Genomic DNA, 22,062 nt, shown 5'->3' on the forward strand with positions numbered 1-22,062 from the left:
ATATCTAATCCTTAGGCCTTCCTTTCCTAACAATAGAACCCTGCCCCTTACTCCATGAGCTTCTACCCTCAAACCAACTCCAGCTGCCTGCTCCTCAGACCTCCCCAGGCACCACGCATCCCTAACTGCACCTCCGCTCACCAATGTACCATGTGCCTTGTAACAGTCACCCCCGCTGACAGCACAGGCCTCCGCCCTCCCCTGCAGGGACTGTCTAAAGAAACGGGCACCGTCCCTTCCTCCCATTATCCCCAAATCTGCCTTATTCTCAGCCAGATCCCTCCTGCACCTGTGTCTCCATGAAGCTTGTCACCTCGAGGGCTGGAGAGGCAGAGACCCAGGAGGGCAAGGCTGAGAATGTGCAGACTCCCAGAAGAGAACCGGGGAGGCTTGGGACAGTCGTCCCCAAACATTCCCCTGAAGGCTAAGGTCTGCAGGCCCCTCCCCTTGCAGCTTGCTTGGGTTGGGGTCTATAAAGGCCTGGCAGTGGAAGAAAGGCTCTCTGGGGCAGGATGCCTGAGCATAAACTCAGATGCTGCCAGAAAGGAAAGGGGTGGATGGAGGTTTGAGAAGGCAGAACTGTGGGGACAGGCGGGTGGGTGCTCTGTGACAGCTAGGCAATAAGATGTAGGCTTTGGAAAGCAATCTGCTGGCCACCAGCTTGAGGCTTCTAATGCATCTGCCCCTCCAGGGATGTCAGGAGCCTCTAGGTTGTATGTAACCCTAAATGTCACCCTGGTGATCTGGAGGACCCCAGGGCTCTGGCTGTTCCCAGCATCTGATAAGGGGTCAGCTGCTTAGGATCTGGAGTCTTCCAGTTTGAGAACTCTGGGTTCAGAGGGACTCTCTCCAAGTAGAGGGAGAGTCTAGGCACAGGTTTCTAACTTAATGCCAAGAGCCCTGATCCCGTCCTCAGCTGCCTCACAACTCCAGCATCTGCCTCCTTCCCAGACTGAGCCAGAGGAGGCTGCAGGAGCAGAGCTGAAATCTCTAGGCAAGTGTTTCGTGGTGTCACAATGGAAGGGGCCTGGGTCCCCTTTCTAGTCAAGGACTCTTCTGAGGCTTGGGGAGACAGGACACGTGGGCCATTCTGGTTAGGACACGGAGTTCTTGCTTACCACTGGGAGATGCAGGAGGACAGTATCAGGGCACTACAGGAGATGGGTTAAGGAAGGACCACTCCATCCAGGTCTGGGTCTGGGAAGCAGAATCCCCAGGGCACAGAAGAGTTCCCTTGCTCAGCCCCTCCCACTGTAACCTCACACGGAGGCCACCTCCTCCCTGCTCAGCAGCTCTGGCCTTTATTCTATGCACAACTCCCTAGGAGTCCCCAGGCCAGGCTGGATGGTGGAAGGTCAGGATCCCTGCAATAATGTTAAAGGGGAGGGGATCTTAGAAACAAAGATGGGGTGAGGAGAGCCACAGAATGGCGGAGGCTATTCCTCTTCAGACAGACAGACAGACAAATCTAACAGGACTCTTTCCTTGCTCCTCTCCTGTCTCGTTCCTAAACCAGACATAAGAAAGGGTCCGGGCATCCCCAGAGCCCTGAGGATTTCGTGGCTTGAGAACTTTTTCCCCTCCCCCAACAAAAAAAGGTCACCTTAATAAGGCATCAATTTCACTACCTTAGATTAATAAGCTGAGTAGATTACAGATGCATCCTAGTGAGGACTCACGTCAGCTTCCGGGTTAAGTTGAAGGACTTCTGCATTCTATCTTAGATGGCTTAATGCAGAATACTCACGGCTTCCTTGCCACTGCAGACCCTTGGGCAGGGCCTGGAACCCCCAATTTGGCATCGGTGGCTTAATACCCAGTTACTTCCTAGTTTACAGAAGGGGCAGGCCCAGAGACGGGAGGCAACCTGCCCAAGCTCACACAGCAAGCTGGTGGTAATCTAGGACTAGAGCCATGGTCCCTTGGGAGGGGGATCCCACCAGAACACCTTCACCTCTGATACCTGCCACACGTCCACAGGAACCGCCAGCCATGCCTAAGGGCCCGATCTCCATGTCAGCACAACTCCAGGTGACTCTTCCCGTGTTCTCCTTCCCTTCTGTGGTCAGTCCAAACTTCTGCCCGCTTCTTAGCCTACCCCTGGGTCCACTTCCTGGTATTTACTACATCTGTGCCATTCCCAGCCCCACGGTCCAACTTGCCCTTTCAAGCTTTCCCTGGGCAGGGGAGGGGCCACACTGGGGCTTCAGTACCGAGACTTTTGTACACCACAGACTTTTTGTATATTTTTAATTTTGCTGCGACATGAAATATTAAAAGTCATTTCAGTACACTCTGCTTGTGTCCCGTTTGGTTATTCTGGGCCAGGGCCAGGGGATGAGAAGGAAGAACCACTCTCCTTCAGGATCCTTTAAAGGTACTTGTGTGGGAAAGAGCAGAACTTTATCCAAACCTTCCTGTTGATTGGCTAGAACGTCAATCCATCAGCCAGCGTCTCAGCCTGGATCTTCCTAGAGATTTTCTCCAAGTCCATTTTACAGAAAAGGGGGAAAGGTGAGAGATGGGAATGTCCTGTTCCAAGGTCCTAGAAGGTTTCTCCTGAGGCCCCTTTCCTTGGCTTAAAGATCCAGTGTCCCACTGCATTCTTGGGTGGACTCTGTGTGTATGAATGTCACTAGTGTCTTTTAAAGTGTGTCAAATCTCTTCCTTTGCTTATACAGGTCCTCATAACAGTGCTATTTCAACTTAATTGTTTCTTCTAATAAGAAGGAAGGAAGGAAGGAAGGAAGGAAGAAAGAAAGAAAGAAAGAAAGAAAGAAAGAAAGAAAGAAAGAAAGAAAGAAAGAAAGAAAGAAAGAAAAAGAAATTAATTCGAGGCTGGGCATGGTGGTGCACACCTTTAATCCCAAACTTGGGAAGCATAGGCAGATGGATCTCTGTGAGTTCAAAGCCAGACTGGTTGGTCTATAGAGCAAGTTCCAGAACAGCCAGGGTTACACAGAGAAACTCTGTCTCAAAAACAAAACAAAAACAAACAGTATTTGTTTGTGTTTTTTAAAGATTTGTGTGTGTGTGTGTCTGTCTGTCTGTCTGTCTGTGCACGTGGGTGCATGCGCTGGCATGCTCCATCTGCATGTACAGCTGCAGGCCAGAAGAGGGCATCAGACTCCAGTGGAGATGGTTGCAAGCCACCATGTGGTTGCTGGGACTTGAACTCAGGACCTCTGGAAGAGCAGACAGTGCTCTTAACACCTGGGCTATCTCTCCAGCCCTTGTTTGTATTTTTGTTTGTTTTTACAGTACTTCGAAAAGAAGCCAGGGCCCCTTGCAAGCAAGGTGAATGCTCTAACATTGAACTGTGCTCCGGCCCAACTTAATTATTGCTCTAAGGGACGTATCTCAGGACTGAGGCTGTAGATCAGTGGTAGTGTGCTTGCCTAGCATACACAAAGGCCCTGGGTTCTGTCCCCAGCACTGCACAAAGTGTAACCCCTGCATGAGGGGGACCCAAACAAGCAGAAGGATCAAAATGTCAAGGTCATCTTTGTTTGCATAGTGAGTTCAAAGCCAGCCTGGGCTACAAGAAACCCTGACTTAATAAATAAACAAACAAGTGAACGAATAAATAAATGAACAAGTTAAAAGCTCTGTATCCAAATACTGTTATATCTTACTGTACCGTGGGTGAGCTGCTCAGCCAACCAGCCCTGAAGATGTTCTGACTTCTGCTGAGCCACCTGCGGTTGGAATTGGCTGTTTGTTGCAGCCAGAAGCAGCGCAACTCAGAACCACATGTTTGCTCAAGCTGCTCCCTCTGTGTAGAGTAAGCTAGCCTGCATTCACCCTTTCAGGCAGAGCAGGAAAACCCTCCTCACACAAGCTGCTTGCTGTATGGCAGAGTTCTTCTAGGTAAGATGCAACTGCTGTGTTTCCCCGGTGCCTAGGACTGCCATTGACGTTAACCTCTGCTGCTGCTGTGGGTGCAGAGGTGATTTTTATAATCCTCTCCACAGCAGTCAGGGTGGCTGATGTAACTGGGGCTGAACCCGGCTGCCACACGCACGATTCTGATGGCATTTTCTGGCTCTGCTCATCTCTGGCTCTGCTCACCTCAGCTTTGATTCATTGGCTGATTTTGGTAATGTGTGTTATCATTACGTTGCTGTTCCATTTTGTCCCGAGAACAGCTTTCTGAGGAAAGCACCATTATTATCCTGCTTTTAACACGTGAGGACGCTGAGGCTCTGAAACATGATGTACATTGCTCAAGGTCATTCGTGATTGAACCCTCGTCATCTGTCTCCAGGTGATTTACTGACACTAAGCACTTGATCAGATCATGGCTCTGGGGTGGGTTCAGCAGGCAACACAGAGGCCATTTTCCCTTTCTAGTCATCTCCTCGTCCTGGTTGAGATTCCAAGCAGTGACATTTGGTCCCCTTAGTGATTCCTAGAGTAAAGTAAGATCCAAGCTTATGATTGCGGAGGCTGAGACCCAGAGACAGCAAAGGGGTTGGGACAACCAGTTACTGAAGCACCAGAGACCACCGTCACAGCCTACTGTGATGACAAGGCTAGCACTCTATGCTGGCTCAAGGGGCTATTTAGCTATTCTGATGCTCAGGGCAGAATCAGGGATTGGCTGTCATGTCCTGGTCTCTTTTCTTTGGCCCGGCAGGCAGAGTGGAGGTCTCATGTTTCCATGTTCAGATACGACTGACAGGATGCAGGGGCTTCAGAGGGAGAGGCTCTAAGTCTGGCAGCAAACTGCCTAGACCATTTCCTTTCTGATGTGTGGATAGAGATAGGAATGGCTAGGGTTGGGGGTGTCCTGTAGCTCCCACACCCAAGAATCTTGAGAATCCAGACATGGTATTCCCACTCTTTCAAAATTGCCATGCAGAAAGGCCCAAGCACTGGCACCTGCTGATTGTGATCTGTGGCCTCCTGTCTTCCATGCCACAGAGGAGCAGTAGCAAGAGAGGACTTTGGGGATCGCCTTCCCTTTGGGAAGGTTGGGAACCTGAAGCCCAGAGCTTAGAACAGTCACTGCAGCCAGGGACATCAGCCAAGCAGTTCTAGCGCTCTGGCATTCAGAACCCAGGTGCCACTCAGAACATCCCCAGGTGTGACTGGGAGGTTAGAGCACCAGCAGCATTGGACACTAGACTTCAGGCCCGGGGAGGCTGGGAGCCCCACGTTCTTATTCTCACATTATGACATGAACCCCCAGCCCATGCAGGATATTTGCTGAGCACGCCACCTGTGTGACCTTGCGTCAGGATCTGCACATGAGACTGTATTTTTAAAATTTATGTAACTGAAATCATGGTCGCAGACAGAGTGAGGAGTAAGGGAGTTGAAATGTGCCAACAAGACAGTGAGGCAGCCCGGGAGCCATAGATAAGGAAATAGAATTCGGTTTTTTTATTTATTCACTTGCAGTGTTAAGGACAGAACAGTGGGCCTGCAGGCTCCTAGGTAAGTGCTCTACTATTGAGCAGCTCTAATAGTTAATATTTATTAAGTACTCCATATGTTCCAGGAGTTCTTTTAAGTGTATTTCACCCTGGTCAATTTGCTATGAAGTCAGGCTGAATGTGGAAACTGAGGCACAAGTGATTGACTAAGTAGCTGGCAGCCAGTCCAAGAGATCCCCCCATATACCACTCTCTGAAAAGTAATAATGTATTATTTATTTATTTATTTATTACTATTATTATTGCTATTAGTGTTACTATTACTGTTACTATTATTATCTCAACTTGCCTGGACATAGTCTGAAGCACTTTCCACCCACCCTCTCATTCATTTCTCAGAGAAAAGCTGGAGTTTCGCCTGGTGTGTACCAAGAAACAGGCAGCCGGCTTTGAAAGAGGCTTTGACTGTCTTACCTTGCCAAAAGTTATCCAGCAAAGTTGGTGACAGACATAGGGAATGGCCCAAATGTGATCTTCAACTTGGGGCAGCAGGGACTCTTCCCCCGTCTGCTCCAAGTGCCAAGCCCCGTGGACGTGGACGCCATGTTGTCTCCCACCCCTCAGTTGCAGGGTTCCAAGGCAGTGTTCTCCATTTACCCCCACCCCCACCATCAGATGGGAGGGGCAGGAACTCGGGTACTGGTGGAGTTTCCGACCAGGCAGGAAAAAGAACAAAGGAAATGGAGGGGGGTCGGGAGGGGGCAGAGAGCAGGGAGGCAGGAGCTGAGGAGCAGTTTCACCATGGAATATGAAGCCAAGAAAGGGAAGAAGGTAGGTGGGAGTTTGCGAGGGCCAGGCTTGAGAAATGTCTCTGAAGGTGGAGTAGAGAGGTGAGTGACATGGAGTTAGCAAACCGCACCGGGAAGGGGGCTTCCTTCTCTTTTGGAAGGAAGTTTCTTTCTGTCCCTGACAGCCAGACATCTGGGCTCCGGTCTAAGCGTCAGTCTTAGTGGCCTCTGTCATACTTGTGCTGAGAGACCGACAGGCTCTTCCTGGGAAATCTGCTTCCTGGACATTCTGGTGGTAGCTTCCTGCAGCCTCTGGGGGAAAGGGACAGACAGACACCCAGCAGACACCTTCCCTCCCTGCTCACCCAGCCAAGGTGGTTATAGGTTGACAGATTGCCCATCCAGCCTGGTACCTCCCACCTGTTCCCTGCCTGCTGTCTCCCAAGCTACACCTGCCCTCCCCACCCTTGTGCAAAAAACAGACCTCGATTAAGCCATCCCAAGTCCTCTCTCCACCTTCCTCCTTTTCTGAATTTCAGAAGCTTTCCCGATTCCTAACTCCCACTGCACCCTCATCCACATGGAGCTCTCTTCACCCAAGAAACGGGGTTCAGAACGTTTTCCGAGGTACTCACATGAGGCCAGAACGGTGGCACAGGCCTGTAATCCCAGCTATTCTGGAGTCTGAGGCAGGAGGATTACAAGTTTAAAGTTAATGCAGATTATCTACTGAGAACCTGTCTCAGAACTGTAAGTGGACCAGGGGGTTCGGTCCTTGGCAGAACGCTATCAAGCATGCTAGATCCCAGGTTTGATTGCAAACTGATAATAAGAATTTTAAGTGCAAAGAAGGCCAGCGGCATAAAGCTCGGAGGCTTTATTATTTATTTATTTATACAACTCTGGATAAAATCCCCAGTACTGATACACAAACATTTGCCCCGTGTGAATCACTGGGGCCAACATGCACATACTCTCTATGTATTTATTTAGGAGACGGGGTCTAACCATGTAACCCAGGCTGATCTTGAAAACCCACTATGTAGCTCAGGCTGGCCTCAAACTCACCACAATTCTCCTGCCTCAACCTCCTGTACCAGAATTCACCCAGTGAGGTCCATTTGGTAGATGTGCTCCTAGGTGACAGCCCCTCCTGTTTGTGCCTGTCTTTCAGCCAAGCCAAGCAGCATCCACGCCTACTACCAGAATTTATGGTTCGCTTTGAGACTGCAGTGTAGTTCTGGAATGCCACTAGGGAGGGGAGCCGCTCGGTTGCTGCCCCCGGGCTTCATATTCCATAGGTCTAGGATGGGATCCGGGAAAGCACTTCTCTCAAATTCCCTTCATCCATCCTGGGTGTTTTATATTGGTGTCTCTGGGTTATACTTACATTTATTTATTGCGTATTTCTAACTCACAAACAGGCGATAGCTTAATATCGCCCAGGCCTCCTCCACTTAGCCCTGGGCCTTGGCCATTCTTCGAATCTGGCTGGCAGGAGCCTCACCCTCCTAGGTACTTAAAATGCAGGTTTGGGGACAGGGATGCCCCACCTGCTGGTGTCCTTTCCAACTGTCAGTGTGGAGCTTTTTTTGCTTCTCCATTTGAGATGGGGGTGGGGGTGGGGGTGGGGGTGGGGGTGGGGAGGGTGAAGGGTGGGAGGGTTGGGGAGGGACACAGGCTGCTCCTCCGGAAGTTTTTTCAGAAGATTAACTTAGGTTGGGGGAGTAAACTGAGCTCACAAAGCCAGTGCTGTGTTATTGGGACTTTCCTTTTTCCACCAGGGCTTCGTGTCCCCCATCCGAAGGCTGGTGTTCCCGAAGGCTGCACGCCAGGCCGCCTTCAAAAGCAATGTCAGCCGCAGGCCCCTGCACTCTATGCCTCTTTATCCCCCTGACTACCTCATCGACCCCCACATCCTGCTGTGTGACTACCTGGAGAAAGAGGTCAAGGTGAGCACGGGACAAAGGCGTTAGGCAGGTGGGCTTGGAGGGACACCAAGCTCCGCCACACCCTGTGGTACATGAAGGAAGCCTCACTGCCTCGGGCTGCACATCCTCGGCAGGTGTCACCCACCCGCTGAGCCCCCGTGGGAGTTTCTGTCCCAACATGGGGCTCAGAACCCACCCCCACAGGAGACTGAGTGGGAAACTGTGCTGTGTTCCCAAAAGCTCAACCTACTCATGAGGTTTTTGTCTGCAGACTCCCTGCTTACTCAGTGTCCAAGAGCAAGGCTGGGCGTGTGGCTTGGCGATAGAGCGCTCGCCCGGCATTCTGCAGGCCCCAGGCTGCACATCCAGCACTGGAGGCAGGTCTGGGGGCGTGGAGGGTGGAGACAGCTCTAAGATGAACTCTCTTACTACTCAAAAGCTTTACTTCCATTTTAGAACCACCCTGAAGGAGCATTGGGTAGGTTAACAGGTCTCCATCAGCCAAAGATTGGTGTGAAGTAGGATTAAGGTAATGAACAGGCTACTTGGTCAAATTTGAATTGCAGATGAGCAGTGATTATTCCTCTAGCACAAACATGCTCCAAATGTTAAACAGAACTAAATAGGTACCAAAAAAAAAAAAAGTCCTAAAAAGAAAACTGTTGTTTAACTGACATCTTGTATTTTATCTGGCAACTCTATAAATAAAGAAAAGCTAGGAAAAGAATATGTTTAAAAACCAAGGGCTGAAAGTTTACAGAATAAAAAGATGTGAGTGGTGAGATTCACCCAGAATCCTGCAATTAAAGCAATAAAAAGTTAATTCTCATGCTGAATAACATTTAAATGATAATGCTATTATAAGTAAGAATACATGGGAGCCCATATATTGACTGAGAATCTTTTTTTTTTAAAGAAAATGATGTATTAATTCAATGCTTCTTTCCATTTAATCTGCAACGAGGTTGCTAAAAGGATTAATAATGCGTTGGGTGGGGAGAGGCACTGAGCAAGGAAATTCCCAGGGTTCCTTCAAGATTTAATAGTAGCTCCTGACCTGGGACAGGTGTGGAGAGGGGACTGGTTCAATGGATAAAGTGCTTGCTGGCAAATTTGAGTGCGGGTTCCTCTCCCCAAACCTTTGTAAACCAAGCACATGCAAAGCATGCACATGGTCCTGAAGACCCACAGTGTGGAGATGGGAGGTGGAGAAGCCCTGGAAGCTCAGGGGCCTGAGTCTGGCAGGGGGAGTACAAACAAGAGGTCCTGGCTCAGGCGAAGGCAGGAGCTCATCCCCTGACTGCCACACAGGTGCTGTGGCATATGCCTGCACTCACTCACAGGAACACACACACACACACACACACACACAATGATAGCGTCTGGCCTAGCATGCAAAGAGGCTGGAAATCTGATCTTTAACATGGCAGTGGGGCGGGGGAGGGAAGCACTGTGTTAGTGACTTTTGCTTCCCTAAAAAGTGAGATGGCCATGTGTTAGCGTGTGTCAGCTAACTTTGGAAACATGGGCTCTGGCACACGCATTCAAGCGACCTCACGAGAGCCTGATGTAGCCCAGGGAGGTCTTGAACTCGCCATGTAGCCTTGGACTCTGTTTTTTCAAGACAGGGCTTCTCTGTATGGCCCTAGCTGACCTGGAACTGACTCTGTAGACCAAGCTGGCCTCTCAAACTTGCCTGCCTCTGCCTCCTGCGTGCTGAGATTCAAGGAGTTCATGGACAGCACTGCCACTCCCATGGCTGACCCTGGACTCTTTAAATGTCCTGCTTCCACCTCCCACCCACTGGATTCCGAGCATGCTCCACTACAACCTGCCCAGCCTTACCCTTTCTAGCTATCATTCTGGGCCAGGCTCTTTAGTTAACTATACCAGGCTGAGCCTTTTAATCCTTAAAGCAAATGTGAGTGAATGGGGAAATATATACATGTATACATATATGCTCAGAGTTGGCCCCGAGTTCAACAAAAGTTGTTATCAGGTTGCATTAGTGTATTAGACAGGGTTCTTTTGGGGAACAGCACTGATGACTGATGGAGGGGCCCAGAGGCTTACAGGCTGTGGTCAACATAGGCTGTCTTCTAACAGAAAAGCCAAGAATCTGGTAGTTGTTCAGCCTATGAGACTAAATGTCTTAGCTGGTCTTCAGGAAATCCTGAAGAATTGGGATCTAATTGTAGCCTCGGCAGCAGAACAGATGAATTTGCCGGTAAGACTGGGGTGGGGGGAGCAGGTGAAAAGTGAAAGTTTCCTTCTTCCATGCCCCTCTAAGTGGGCGGCCACCAGAAGGTGTGGCCCAGATTTAAGACGGGTAGTTCACTTCATAGGATCATTCAATCAAGAGAATCCTTCACCAGTGTGCCAGCTGCTTGGCTTTGGCAAGTTGACAACCAAAATCAACCACCATACAGGTTATTGTTAATTTGAGTATTTTAGCCTATCCTGTATTAACTTGGAGATGAGAATCTTCCATTTCTACCCAGTTCCTGGGTCACCTCACCTGGGTGACTTCCTCACTGAACCCCTCCAGCCGAGATGAGCTCCTGCAGCTGCTGGACACCGCCAGGGTAAGGTCCTGGGAAGGGAGGAGGGTAGGGTCTCTTTCCCTTTCCCACATCCTACCCCGAATTCCCCGGGACTCAGGTGATGCGACTCACCCCGCAGCAGCTGAAGGAGTTGCCTCTGAAGACCACGCCGGAGCAGGACAGCATCCTGAGCCTGTCCGCACGCTGCCTGCTGCTCACCTGGCGGGACAACGAGGAGCTCATCTTGCGCATCCCCACGCATGAGATTGCTGCTGCCTCCTACCTGCAGGACGACGCTCTGCATCTGCTAGTGCTTAAGACCGGTGCGGTGCGGGGGAGACAGGGTGGGAGGCCAACCTGCAGTGCTGGGACCATTGCTTGAGGGCACCAGGGAAGGGATCCGAGGCTGGGAAAGGGACGACAGAAAACTCGAGCGCACAATTCTAAGACTAAGGGCAGGCAGAAGAAACCACAGGCAAGACCAGAGGAGGTGGTTGAAAAACATAATCGCTTGACTCTGATCTGACGGTAGGGGGCACTCTGGTTAGGGGAGGAGTCGGGTTTTGTGGCAGGTCAGCAATCAGGAGGTGGGACTGAAGATAGCAGGGAAAGTCGTACTGGAAGGTGGGATGCTTGACCAAAGTCACCGTTCAAATGAAGGGTACAGAGAAAGGGGACAAGTTGACTAACACCCCCAATTCGGAAAGCCAGTTTGAGGAGAAGGGCATAGGGTGTATTGGGGAGGGTGGAGACTTTGTGGCTGCCACCTAGAGGTCTGGGGCGGAGCCAAGGTTGGAGGCGGAGTCATAGGCCTGGAGTAGGGCCCAGGTCGCAGAGGCAGACAAACCGCTAGGGAGCTTAGTGCTAGGCCGTTCCTTAGCTCAGAAAACCTCAAAACTATGAGTTAGCCCTCCGGGTGGCCCCGAAAAGCCGCTATTTCCTGCTACTGAACCCCACAAACCCCGTCCTTCCCTAGGTCTGGGCGTGGACCCGGTGCCCGCGGGCATGGACGGCAGCCCGGGAGGTTCGGGTCGCGATCCAGGCCCTCCGGGCGCCGCGCCCGAGAAACGACGGGTGGGCACAGCCGAGCGACGGCACACCATCTGCAGCCTGGACTGGCGCGTGGCGTGGGGCGGGGGCGCGGGCGCGGAGGCACGGGCGGCCGGAGGCGGCGGCAGCCTGGAGCGGCAGCGCGCGGGAGCGAGGGCGTCGGGCAGCTGGGAACGGCGACAGACGTTCAGCGGCAGCTGGGAGCGGCGGCACGCGGGCGGCGGCGCGGGCAAGCCGGGTGGCAGCTGGGAGAGGCGGCAGGCGAGTGGCGGCGTCGGCGGCAGCTGGGAGCGACGCCACCCCGGCCCCAACCCGCTGGATCCCCAAAACCACAGCCCCGACGCCTATTGCAACTTGGTCATCCTGGCTGTGGCAAACAGGGTGAGCACCAGGCAGTGTTGGCACCACCTCCGTGACAGTCACTATGCACTAATCACACCACGGATGAAGCGCCGACCCTAGACAGACAGGGGACAACATTAACACTTAATCCGCACAGCAGCCCCTAGGGCGAATATGACATCTATTTCCATTCTTTAGAAAAGGAAGCAGGCTCAAAGTTTAGGTAACTAAAAGTCCTGCGGAAAGTAGGTGGCTTCAAGATTCGAACCCAGGAAGTTCAAAGCCTTTTTCTCTTGGTGACTAAGGTGGCCACCGGAAGCAGAAGCTTTGAATTATTCTTGCCTGTCCTACCTGTCATTTCCTGTCAGCATTCACCCTTGCTCTCGCTCACTTGACCATGATAATATAGTTGTTTTTGTTGTAGTCTTTCTAGATAGGGTTCCTCTGTTGTCCTGGAACTCTGTAGACCAAGCTGGCTTCCAACTCATTGATCCATCTGCCTCTGCCCCCTTAGTACTGAGATTAAAGGCCCACACCACCATGCCTGGCTTGGTGGCATTTATTGAGTGCCAGCTATGTGCTCCACATTGGGCTAGGTGCTGTGGGTGAGGAGATGAGTTTGGTGTGGTCTCTTAAGGAGTACTCTTAAGTCTAGCCCGTGCTTTCAAGGCTTAAACCTTCCTGGCATTCCTCTGCACCAGGTTCCGGGGCTCTCTCTGAGTAATGAGTATGTCTGTCTACAGAGAGAGGTGGACAATCCCAGGAAATGCAGCTCAGTGGCTCACAACCCCTCACTGAGATACCAGCCAGCTCTCCTATCCTGGCCCCTCTCTTACCCTGAGCTCCTTCTTAGAAGCTGGTACCTCCTTTCCTTCCAGCCTCTTAGAGTCGGGGTGGGTCAGGAGTTATCCTCAATCTTTTCTCCTTGTTTCTAGGAGATTTATCCACACTTGTTTCTGGGTGATTTCTACTTTGCTACCTTCTAAAATCCAGAGAACACCTCTAACCAAATCTTCACTCCTCCTGTCTTTTCCAGGGTCTGTTTGTCATTATGAATGCATTTGTTACAAGCTGAGCCCCCAAGCTCCTCTCAAACACGAAGCGTCTTCGTGTGCCCGTTTCATTGAATGGCAGCTCCATCCTCGGTGGCTCAGGCTGAAACCTTGCAGTGGTCCTTGGTCTGTCTGTCTCTCTTTTCTGTCTGTCTCTCTGTCTCTGTCTCTTATGAGTGTGTGTGTGTATGTCTCTCTCTCTCTCTCTCAATCTACACTGTCAATAAATTCACTGGCCTAATTTTTAAGTATATTCAAACCCTATGCCCACACCATTTACTGTCCATACCTAGCTCCAACATCTCTCCCTGGGATAACGTTGCCATCCCCCACCCCATTGGCTCAGCCCTTCCTTCCATTCTGTACTTCACTGCCTCATCCAACACAGCCTCATCCTGGAAACTTTATTAGGGCGATGAGGAAATGGGGAGGGGCGTACAGGTGAGCAGAAAAGCTAGGATCACATGGTTCAGGCTGGCTCTAGTAGGAGGTGAGTGGGTTATGTGACGGGGTGGAGGAAGAGACCCTGTTTCGACAGGAAAAGTTAGTTTGTATTGTTTAAACTGAAGCAAGGAGAAGAAATAGTCGATAGATCCAGGGGCCTGCAAACCAGACAGGGCCTCGCCTATCCCACTCAGCTGTGGGTTTAAGGCTCCGGTCCCGGCCGGGTGGGAGAATGAATAAGTAAATGAGTTGCTTTCCCAGTGTCTGAGCTTCTGTCCGAGGCACAGTGATCCCAAACACAGTGGTCAGAGTTAAACCCCCCAATGCCAGCATTAGCTGATGCCTTCGCCTGTGAGTCCAAACAAGTCACACAACTCCATTAAAGCCTCGGAGCACTCAACCATAAAACGAGGATCCTCTCTGACCTGTCTACTCTAGGGTCATGGTAAGGTCTGATCCTGGTTTAAACCGTGGTACCCGCAATGACCACAGATACCCATCCTGAGTTACAGCTTAACATTTACCTTAGGGTTTTTAGAGGTGCCAAAAGGATCTTCATAAGCGTGGCCTTTGTCAATCAATGACTGCTTCCCGTGTCTCTTGCTTGAAGAGGCGGATTCCTCCTCAAATGTGCAACCTCCGAAGCTTTGCCTCGGGCCCTCTTCCTCCTACCAGGGACACTGTTATTGCTTTCTCCCACAATTGCGTTGGGCACAGGGCAACCCACAGCCATACCCTGTGCCCAGTAGTAGTAACAGCGCTGAGCCTACAATTCTGATTCTTTGAAGTGTTCCTTCTCCTACCGCTCTGGTCTCCACACTGGGCTTCAGCGTCTGTGCCTGTACATTTAGTTAAATGAGCCTTTAGGCTAGATAAATTCCATGGTAGGCCATGAATCCCCCAGAGACCTGGAATGTACTTTCATGGCAGAGGAGTTTGAGCTGCCTCTAGATTCTGTAAAAGGGTTATAAGAACAAGGGAGGAGCCATATAATTCTGAGGGGACATGTCTTTGACGTTGGCTTAAGGTGTACATGTCAGCACAGGCTCACACTGCATCTGAGGAGGCAGGAGTGCCCTGGGGATAGGTAAGAGCCCGAGTTCTCTTCTTGCCCCTGGACCAGGATGCTGCTGAGGAATCCTGTGCACTCATCTGTCAAGTCTTCCAGATCATCTACGGCGACCAGAGCATCGAGTGTGTAGACCGGGCTGGCTACCACTACAGACCCACACCAAAGCGGCCATGGCTCTCCAGCTGCAGTGAGTATCCAAACTCCCATAAAGCACTGGGAGAGGCTGGATGTCCCGATAGTCAGGGCTGATGACCTGGACCCTGGTTCTAGGGGTCCGCTTGACAGAGTGTCATCTTCTTGATGACCTCTTCAGAGATGGCCACGTTGTCAAGTTTGGGATGAGTTTGAACTTAGGCACTTGAACTTCTCTCTTGTTTTGGGCGTCCCTGCTTTGCAAAGTTCAGCAACTGTACTGTTGGCTAACTGAGCCACCTCACCCCAGGAGATTCCTAGGGCAGACATTTCCAGATTAGTCCGTGTATACAATCAAGGGTTGGAATTAAAGTGAGACTAACGGGCATTTATTGAGTGCCTTGTGTGCCAAGCACAATAGCGAAGTGTCAAGTCTTCTTGAGACTTTATGGCGTCCTACCTGTCTTGTTCACTTAGCACAGGAACGGGCACTCCACAGATGCTGGAGAGGTAGCCTTCAGATAAATGGAAACTGCTCAGTCCCCAGGCTGGTGAGATGGCTCAGCGAGGGTAAGGTGCCTGCTGCCAATCTTGACAACTTGAACTCAGTCCTCAGGGCTCACAGGGTGGAAGGAGAAGCTTTTGGGTTTTCAAAAGTTTTCCTCCGACCTCCACACGGGCATCATGGCATATGCAAATGCCATCCTGAGCACATTAGCTAATAGTCCCAAGCTTTTGGGACACTGGGGCAGAAGGATCCGAGTTTAAGGTCAGCCGAGCTGCAATGCAGAAACCTGATCTTTATTTTTTTTAAAAGCTCTATTTATTATATGTAAATACACTGTAGCTGTTCAGACACACCAGAAGAGGGCATCGGATCCCATAACAGATGGTTGTGGGCCACCATGTGGTTGCTGGGACTTGAACTCAGGACCTCTGGAAGAGAAGTCAGTGCTCTTAACCACTGAGCCATTTCTCCAGCCCCGAAACCTGATCTTTAAAAAAGAAAAAAAGATCTAAGCATGGTGGTGACACACATCTTTCATCTCAGCACATGGACAGCAGAGGCAGAAAGATCTCAGAGGTCAGTACCAGCCTGATCCACTCCAAGTTCCAGTCGAGCCAGGGCTACACAGAGAAAAAGGGCGAAGGGGTAGAGGAGCCTCTCCGAGGCCCTGTGAATCCAGTTTTACAGATAATAAGCATTGAGACTCAGAGTAGTCAATAAATAGTCACAGGTCACAAGATTGGTAGGTCAGAGGCAGAATCCAAACCCAGTGTGTCTAATTCCAAAGCTTCTGTCTGCAGCGCTCTCTCTGTGTGCTACCCTCAAAGACAGCCAGTGTGTGAATTCCCTCCTCCACAGCCTGCTATGGAGTGGTCTCTGTTTGCACAGCTCCAGCAGCTGTGGCACTGGCCTGGTCGTGACTCTGCTACCTGCTTGTTGGGAAGCCTCTGCTGGTGACTGGTTGGCTCCCACCAGGATGCTAGGCACCCAAATGAGAGAGCTCGTTCATTCAACCAATGTCGACTGAGTTTTTATTTCTCAGGCCCAGTTGTAATCTGTAAGGTATCTTGACAGTAGGCAAACTGAGGCACGGTCTTGCCTTCCTGCGACGTGCATGGAAGTCACAGTGATAAATGTCTAAGCACAGTGTTATGGGAACCTGTAATGAGGAACTTGCCTCTGAGAAGTCAGAGTGACAGAGTGACCCCCACTGACATGAGAAGGCCCTGCCCAGACAGGTGAGGGACCAGGCTGGGGAGGAGCCACAGTCTCCACAAATAACGTTGCTTTCCTTTCAAGCTGCTGACTGACTTGCTCTCTGCAGCATTGTTCTGTCTCGTCTAGACACACATTTATCAACACTCTCCCACTGCCTCTCATTTGTCATTCCCCGTGTCCCATCAGATAGGAAGATGCTATGGACCTGGGCACTGGGGACAGCAAGGATTGGGGATGACAGTTGCCTGAGGTTGGCTACGTATCAGGGCTGGACGAGAACCAGATCCCAGGGTGCTGCCAATGTCAGGGGTTCAGGAAGCCTATTGGTGTCTGCACGTCATCTCTGACAGTTCTTCCTGCTGGTCCCAGGTGAGAGCTGCCGCACCGATGGGACATTCGCCTATGATGCCGACTTGAGCTGCTGCAGCTCCTTGTGAGTACCAGCTTTGTCTGTGATGCCAGCTTTCCCTCCCCACCCCCACCCAACTCCTCTACAGCGCATGGGGCCCAGGGACCCAACCATGATTTGTGTTGAGTCTGGGAGGTAGACAGAGCTCCAGGCTAAACCCTGGGAGACCTAGAGACCTGGGACCACAGAGGTGTTCAAGCCTCCCAGGTTCAGTGGTCTGCAGAGTCCAAAGTCACAGCTAATGCTAGAAGTCTGTTGGTATAATAGGAAATCCCGGGGAAGGTAGGTTTACAAAGACAGGATTGGTTTTCTTGTCTTCTTATGCAAAATACAACCAGAGTTTGGGGCCTCCTGGTCCTATTCACCCTGGGCCTCTCTTTCAGTCACAGCTTCCCCTTCACCATCCTCAGAGTGACCTCGTGGTCCAAGCTGTAGCTTCAACCATTCAAGAGCACACCAATGGCCTCTTGAAATAGTTTAGAGAGGATAGGGATCAGGGAATACCACAGCATCACCAGGCAAGCTCACTATGTGAAAAGCCCTGGGTTCCATCCCTGTAGCGCATGTGTGTGTGTGTGTGTGTGTTTATGTGTGTGTGTGTGTGTGTTTGTGTGTGTGTGTTGTGTGTGTGTTGTGTGTGTGTGTGTGTGTGTGTGTGTGTGTGTGTGTGTGTGTGTGTGTTTGTGTGCTTGTGTGTGTGTGTGTGTGTGTGTTTGTGTGTGTGTGCGCTTTTTTTGTGTGTGTGTGTGTGTGTGTGTGTGTGTGCACGTACACACACGCTGTAAAGCACGTCATTGGCTTTTGTTAGCTGCTATGTGGCTAGTTATCTGTTATGTGGGGTCTATAGCCTGAACGCCTTACAAATACTAGATCCTGTCATTTTCACAGTGACACCAATCTTCATCATCTCATTTTACAGATGGAGAAGCTGAAGACTAGGGAAACAAAGTTTAGCATCCCAAGGGTCAAACACAGTAAACGCCATAGACCTGGCCTGCAAGCACAAGCAGGCTGGCATGTGAGCTCAGGAGTCTACACCCTTGCTAGGTCTGTGGTCCCAGCCTTCTGGAGGTGGAAGCTAGAGTGTCAAAAGTTCAAAGCCCAAGCCCAGTGTGGTCATCTTATTTTGAAAGGAGTTAACAATGAGAACTTCCTATGCTGGGTGGGACTGAACCAGAGATGAGAGAGTGTTTGCCTAGGATATGAGAGGCTTTGATTCCAACCCCTGTCACTGCATTAGCCTGGCTTGGTGGTTCAAGCCCACCACTCCAGCACTTGGGAGGTTAAAAACAGGATCAAAAGTTCAAGGCTAACCTCCACTACATAAAGAGTTTAAGGCCATTCTAGGATATGTGAGACCCTCAAAAACGAAACCCTCCACGATGAGCCAGACAGCCTAGTTTATAAAAAGAACTCAACAAGCAGAAAGGAAAGGCCACACAGTTCAGCACAGGTGGCATCCAGCAGTGATGGATACCACAGTGAAAAGAAGCTTCCCAGGGTATGTGAGAGTCAGAAGGGGACTCTACCTTACCTAGGAACCAGAGGGGCTTCCCAGAACTGATGACAGTTGAGCTGGTGATAAAAGGGACTGGTCATTCCACGCAGAGAGAACATCAGGAATTCAGAATAAGCAGGTAGTGGTCCTGTGACTGTGACACCAGATGTGAGAGAGGCAATGGAGGAGAGAAGTCCAGGCAGAGGGAACAGCCTGTGCGAAGGCCCGGGGAGGGATAAGGAAGGATGACAGGAGTGCCGAGGGCAGGAGGGGCTTCAGAGGTTGCTGGACTTTGATGAGCCTTTATAGGCCCAACCACCTTCAGCCTAACCTAGGGAAAGCAACAGAGGTTGGTGAGGCTACTTTCCCCTTTTCTCTGCAGCAATGGCTCCCAGGACACATTCGAGGCATGTTACAGTGGCGCGTCCACACCGTCCTTCCACGGCTCCCACTGTAGCAGTATCGACCACAGCAGCTGGGCCTTTGAGCAGCTACAGGATTACATGGTCACGGTGAGCGTGCACAGACAGCAGAGCTCTGCAGCAAGAATCTTATGTGAGAGCTCAGAGGCCAGGGAAGGAGGTGCGATTAGGAGAGGCCAGCTTAGAGAAGCCGTGACTGGTGTCAGCCTGCACTGAAGGCTCCAAGCACCTCCCCTGTCTTTCATCTCTTCAACAACCTCAAGAGGGAGGCTCCCTCCTCACCCCAAGTGCAGAGAAGGAAAGCAAGGGTCAGGGAGATAATGACCTCCTGCCACCTCAGAGGAGGTCACCAAAGGATTGGGGCTCAGGAAGTGGGACCCATATCCCATTTGTCTTAGAGTTTTACTGCTGTGAACAGACACTATGACAAAGATGACTCTTATAAGGACAACATTAGGACTGATTCCAGATTCAGAGGTCAGTCCATTATCATCAAGGCAGGAACATGGCAGGATCCAGGCAGGCATGGTGCAGGAGGAGCTGAGAGTTCTACATCTTCATCTGAAGGCTGCTAGCAGAATACTGGCTTCCAGGCAGCTAGGGTGAGGGTCTTAAAGCCTGCACCCAAAGTGACACACCTACTCCAACAAGGCTACCTACTCCAACAGGGCCACACCTTCTAACAGTGCCACTCCTTGGGCCGAGCATATACAAACCACTACACCATTCCTAGATGCAAAGACCAGATGTCCCCACCCCCCTCAGTGGGCAGTGGAAGATTTTGCAGATGGGCTGGGCCTGACAGGCTGCCAGAGAGAACCTCAGCATATTTAGCAGAAGTCAGGCGTTGTTGCAGTCTGGATCTGGTTTCCAAGGGTGTCCCTTACTCCCACAGCTGCGAAGTAAGCTGGGTCCTCCTGAGATCCAGCAGTTTGCGATGCTGCTACGAGACTATCGCCTGGGGCTGCCTATCCAGGACTACTGTGCAGGCCTGCAGAAACTCTATGGGGACCGACGGAAGTTCCTTCTTATTGGTAAGCCCCACTCTGCCTTGGCTCCAGGCATCCCCAGCCAGGCACCACCTGGGAGCGCTTTGCTCTTTGAGCCCCTAAGGCCCAAGACTTAGAGAACCTGGACCTGAGAAGGAGAGGAAGAAAGAGTGCAGGAAAGGGAGAGGAATTGCCAGCAAACAGCTGGATGAGCCTAGCCCTAGGGTAGCAAAGCAGGTCAGGATGTGATCAACACACACACACACACACACGCACATGCACACACACACACGCATGCACGCACATGTGCACACACACACACAGCCTATCTCAGCCTCAGAGAGGCAAAGCGACTTGTCTGGAGTCACACAGCTAGTGAAGAGGGTTACTGAGCACCGTAGGAATAATATTGATCACACAGGCGCATGTTTGGCAGTTATCATAAGCCAAGCATGACCTCACAGACTATCCCCGCGCCTGAGAAGTAAATATTGCTATCTCGTCCCCATTTGGAAGTGAAGAGACTGACACTCAGAGTAGCAAAGTAAAGAAGTCAAAGGTCCAGAAAGGGACGCAAGTAAATCTGATGTTTATGGGGCTCGGCGTGGAAAGTAACTGATTACATTTGCACCAAATCAGGTACAGAAGATCCGTTGTACAGGTGACGAAGGTGAGGTTTGAGTAGTTATTTAACTAAGGTTGTATAGCCAGTAACTGGGAGTATATCCCTAAGAGTATATTAAGCTAGCAAACACATGGGGAGTCTTGTGTCATCTGCTGTTTTGAGAGGTAAAAAATCTTGGATAAAGCTATCCCGGCAGAGACAGGATTTGAACTCGGTCTTCCAGAGAGGGTATTCCATAGCAGTCTGGCTGGATGCTGGAGTCACCTTGCCCTGTGTCCTCTAGGGATGCGGCCCTTCATCCCAGATCAGGACATCGGCTACTTCGAGGGCTTCCTGGAGAGCATGGGTATCCGCGAGGGTGGAATCCTCACTGATAGCTTCGGTCGTATCAAGCGCAGCATGAGCTCCACGTCTGCGTCTGCCGTGCGCAGTTATGACGGGGCGGCCCAGAGGCCGGAAGAGCAGACCTTCCACCAGCTGCTGGCTGACATCACGCATGACATCGAGGCACTGGCCCCGGACGATGACGACGTCTACGAGGATGTCTCCCCAAGCGGAGGCGACCAGGTTGAAGACAACTACCTGTAGCTCCGCGGCACACTTGCCCATATGACACCATCCCCAGGGTTCCTAGACTCCTGGGTTCCCATCCGTGCCTTGGGGCTTCTTTTCCCTGCAAATGGGTTCACAGGGCTTCAGTCCCTGCAATACCAAGAAAATCCTGCAGAGGGCGGGAGAGCCAGACTCTAGAGTGTTCTTCAAGCTAAAGAATCGCTCCACCTACTGGCCGACAGAAAAGATATCTAATTCACGCCCCACTTTCTGCAACCCTGCCCAACCCCAAACCAGAGATATTTCCAGACCTAGAGACCCCTCTTCAATTTTACAGGCTGAGAGACTGAAGAGACATGGGGGGGTGTTTGTTTATTTGTTTGTTTTTAAGGGAATGGAAATATGAGACAACGCCAGGTCCTTGGATATCGACACTCATTTCCACATCTCTAGGATAATTTCAGCTCCACCCAGCTCACAGGTGGTCATCGGGATGAATGGAGGGCAAGACATTAGGGTTGGGCCTGGCATGCTGTAGGTGCTCAATAAATGCTGTTCCTCTCCACTTGGAATGTTTTTCTGACTCAATGTGCCTGTTGTTCCTGGGAGCGGTGTGTGGAATGAGGTGTTATGAAAACTAGAGAAGTTCACAGCTTGAGAAGAAGAAGCAGGACTGGCCTTCACAGTGGTCTTATAGCCTGGCTCTGTGCCCAAGCCCCCAAACAAAATGCACTCAGGACTCTGCAGACAGCCAGCCTGGGGCTAATCAAAGAGCTGTGCAGGCAGAGCTGAAGCTCTGGAGGTCAAGATGAGGCCAGTCCTTGGCACAGCCTCAGTGAGGACAGTGAACCTTGAGGGAGGCCAGAGGCCTGTGGAAGAGATCAAATGTGTCTGCAAAACCTTGCTAAGCCGTCCTCAGTCAAACATTTTCAAATCGAGTGATCACTGAGACTTAGAGTTCCAGATTCCCACTGGAACAGTAGCAGATGACTGTTCCCACCCTCACCCCACCCCCAACCCCCGCACACACACCCAACCCCCGTCACTGGTCCATGCAAGGTTCTCCTGATGTTCTGCTTCATTCCTTGCTTGTCCACAGATTCTAC

At 51.1% G+C, this 22,062-nt stretch overlaps 1 protein-coding gene across 2 annotated transcripts; it reads left to right on the forward strand.

The window, feature by feature from the left end:
* The first annotated feature begins 6,164 nt into the window (after positions 1-6,164).
* Positions 6,165-21,528, forward strand: Ccm2l (CCM2 like scaffold protein). Of its 2 annotated transcripts, XM_032904461.1 has the most exons (10): positions 6,165-6,212; positions 7,954-8,121; positions 10,602-10,685; positions 10,783-10,966; positions 11,620-12,074; positions 14,655-14,790; positions 16,831-16,894; positions 18,751-18,880; positions 19,686-19,824; positions 20,688-21,528. In XM_032904461.1, exons 1-10 carry the CDS (start codon positions 6,183-6,185, stop codon positions 20,990-20,992), a joined length of 1,695 nt encoding a protein of 564 aa, XP_032760352.1. In that variant the 5' UTR covers positions 6,165-6,182; the 3' UTR covers positions 20,993-21,528. The 2 variants fall into 2 exon arrangements, with proteins under 2 accessions (XP_032760352.1, XP_032760353.1); XM_032904462.1 differs by lacking the exon at positions 16,831-16,894.
* The last annotated feature ends 534 nt before the right edge of the window (positions 21,529-22,062 follow it).

Source organism: Rattus rattus, chromosome 5, assembly GCF_011064425.1.
Source record: "Rattus rattus isolate New Zealand chromosome 5, Rrattus_CSIRO_v1, whole genome shotgun sequence".
In the NCBI taxonomy this organism is placed as follows: domain Eukaryota; kingdom Metazoa; phylum Chordata; class Mammalia; order Rodentia; family Muridae; genus Rattus; species Rattus rattus.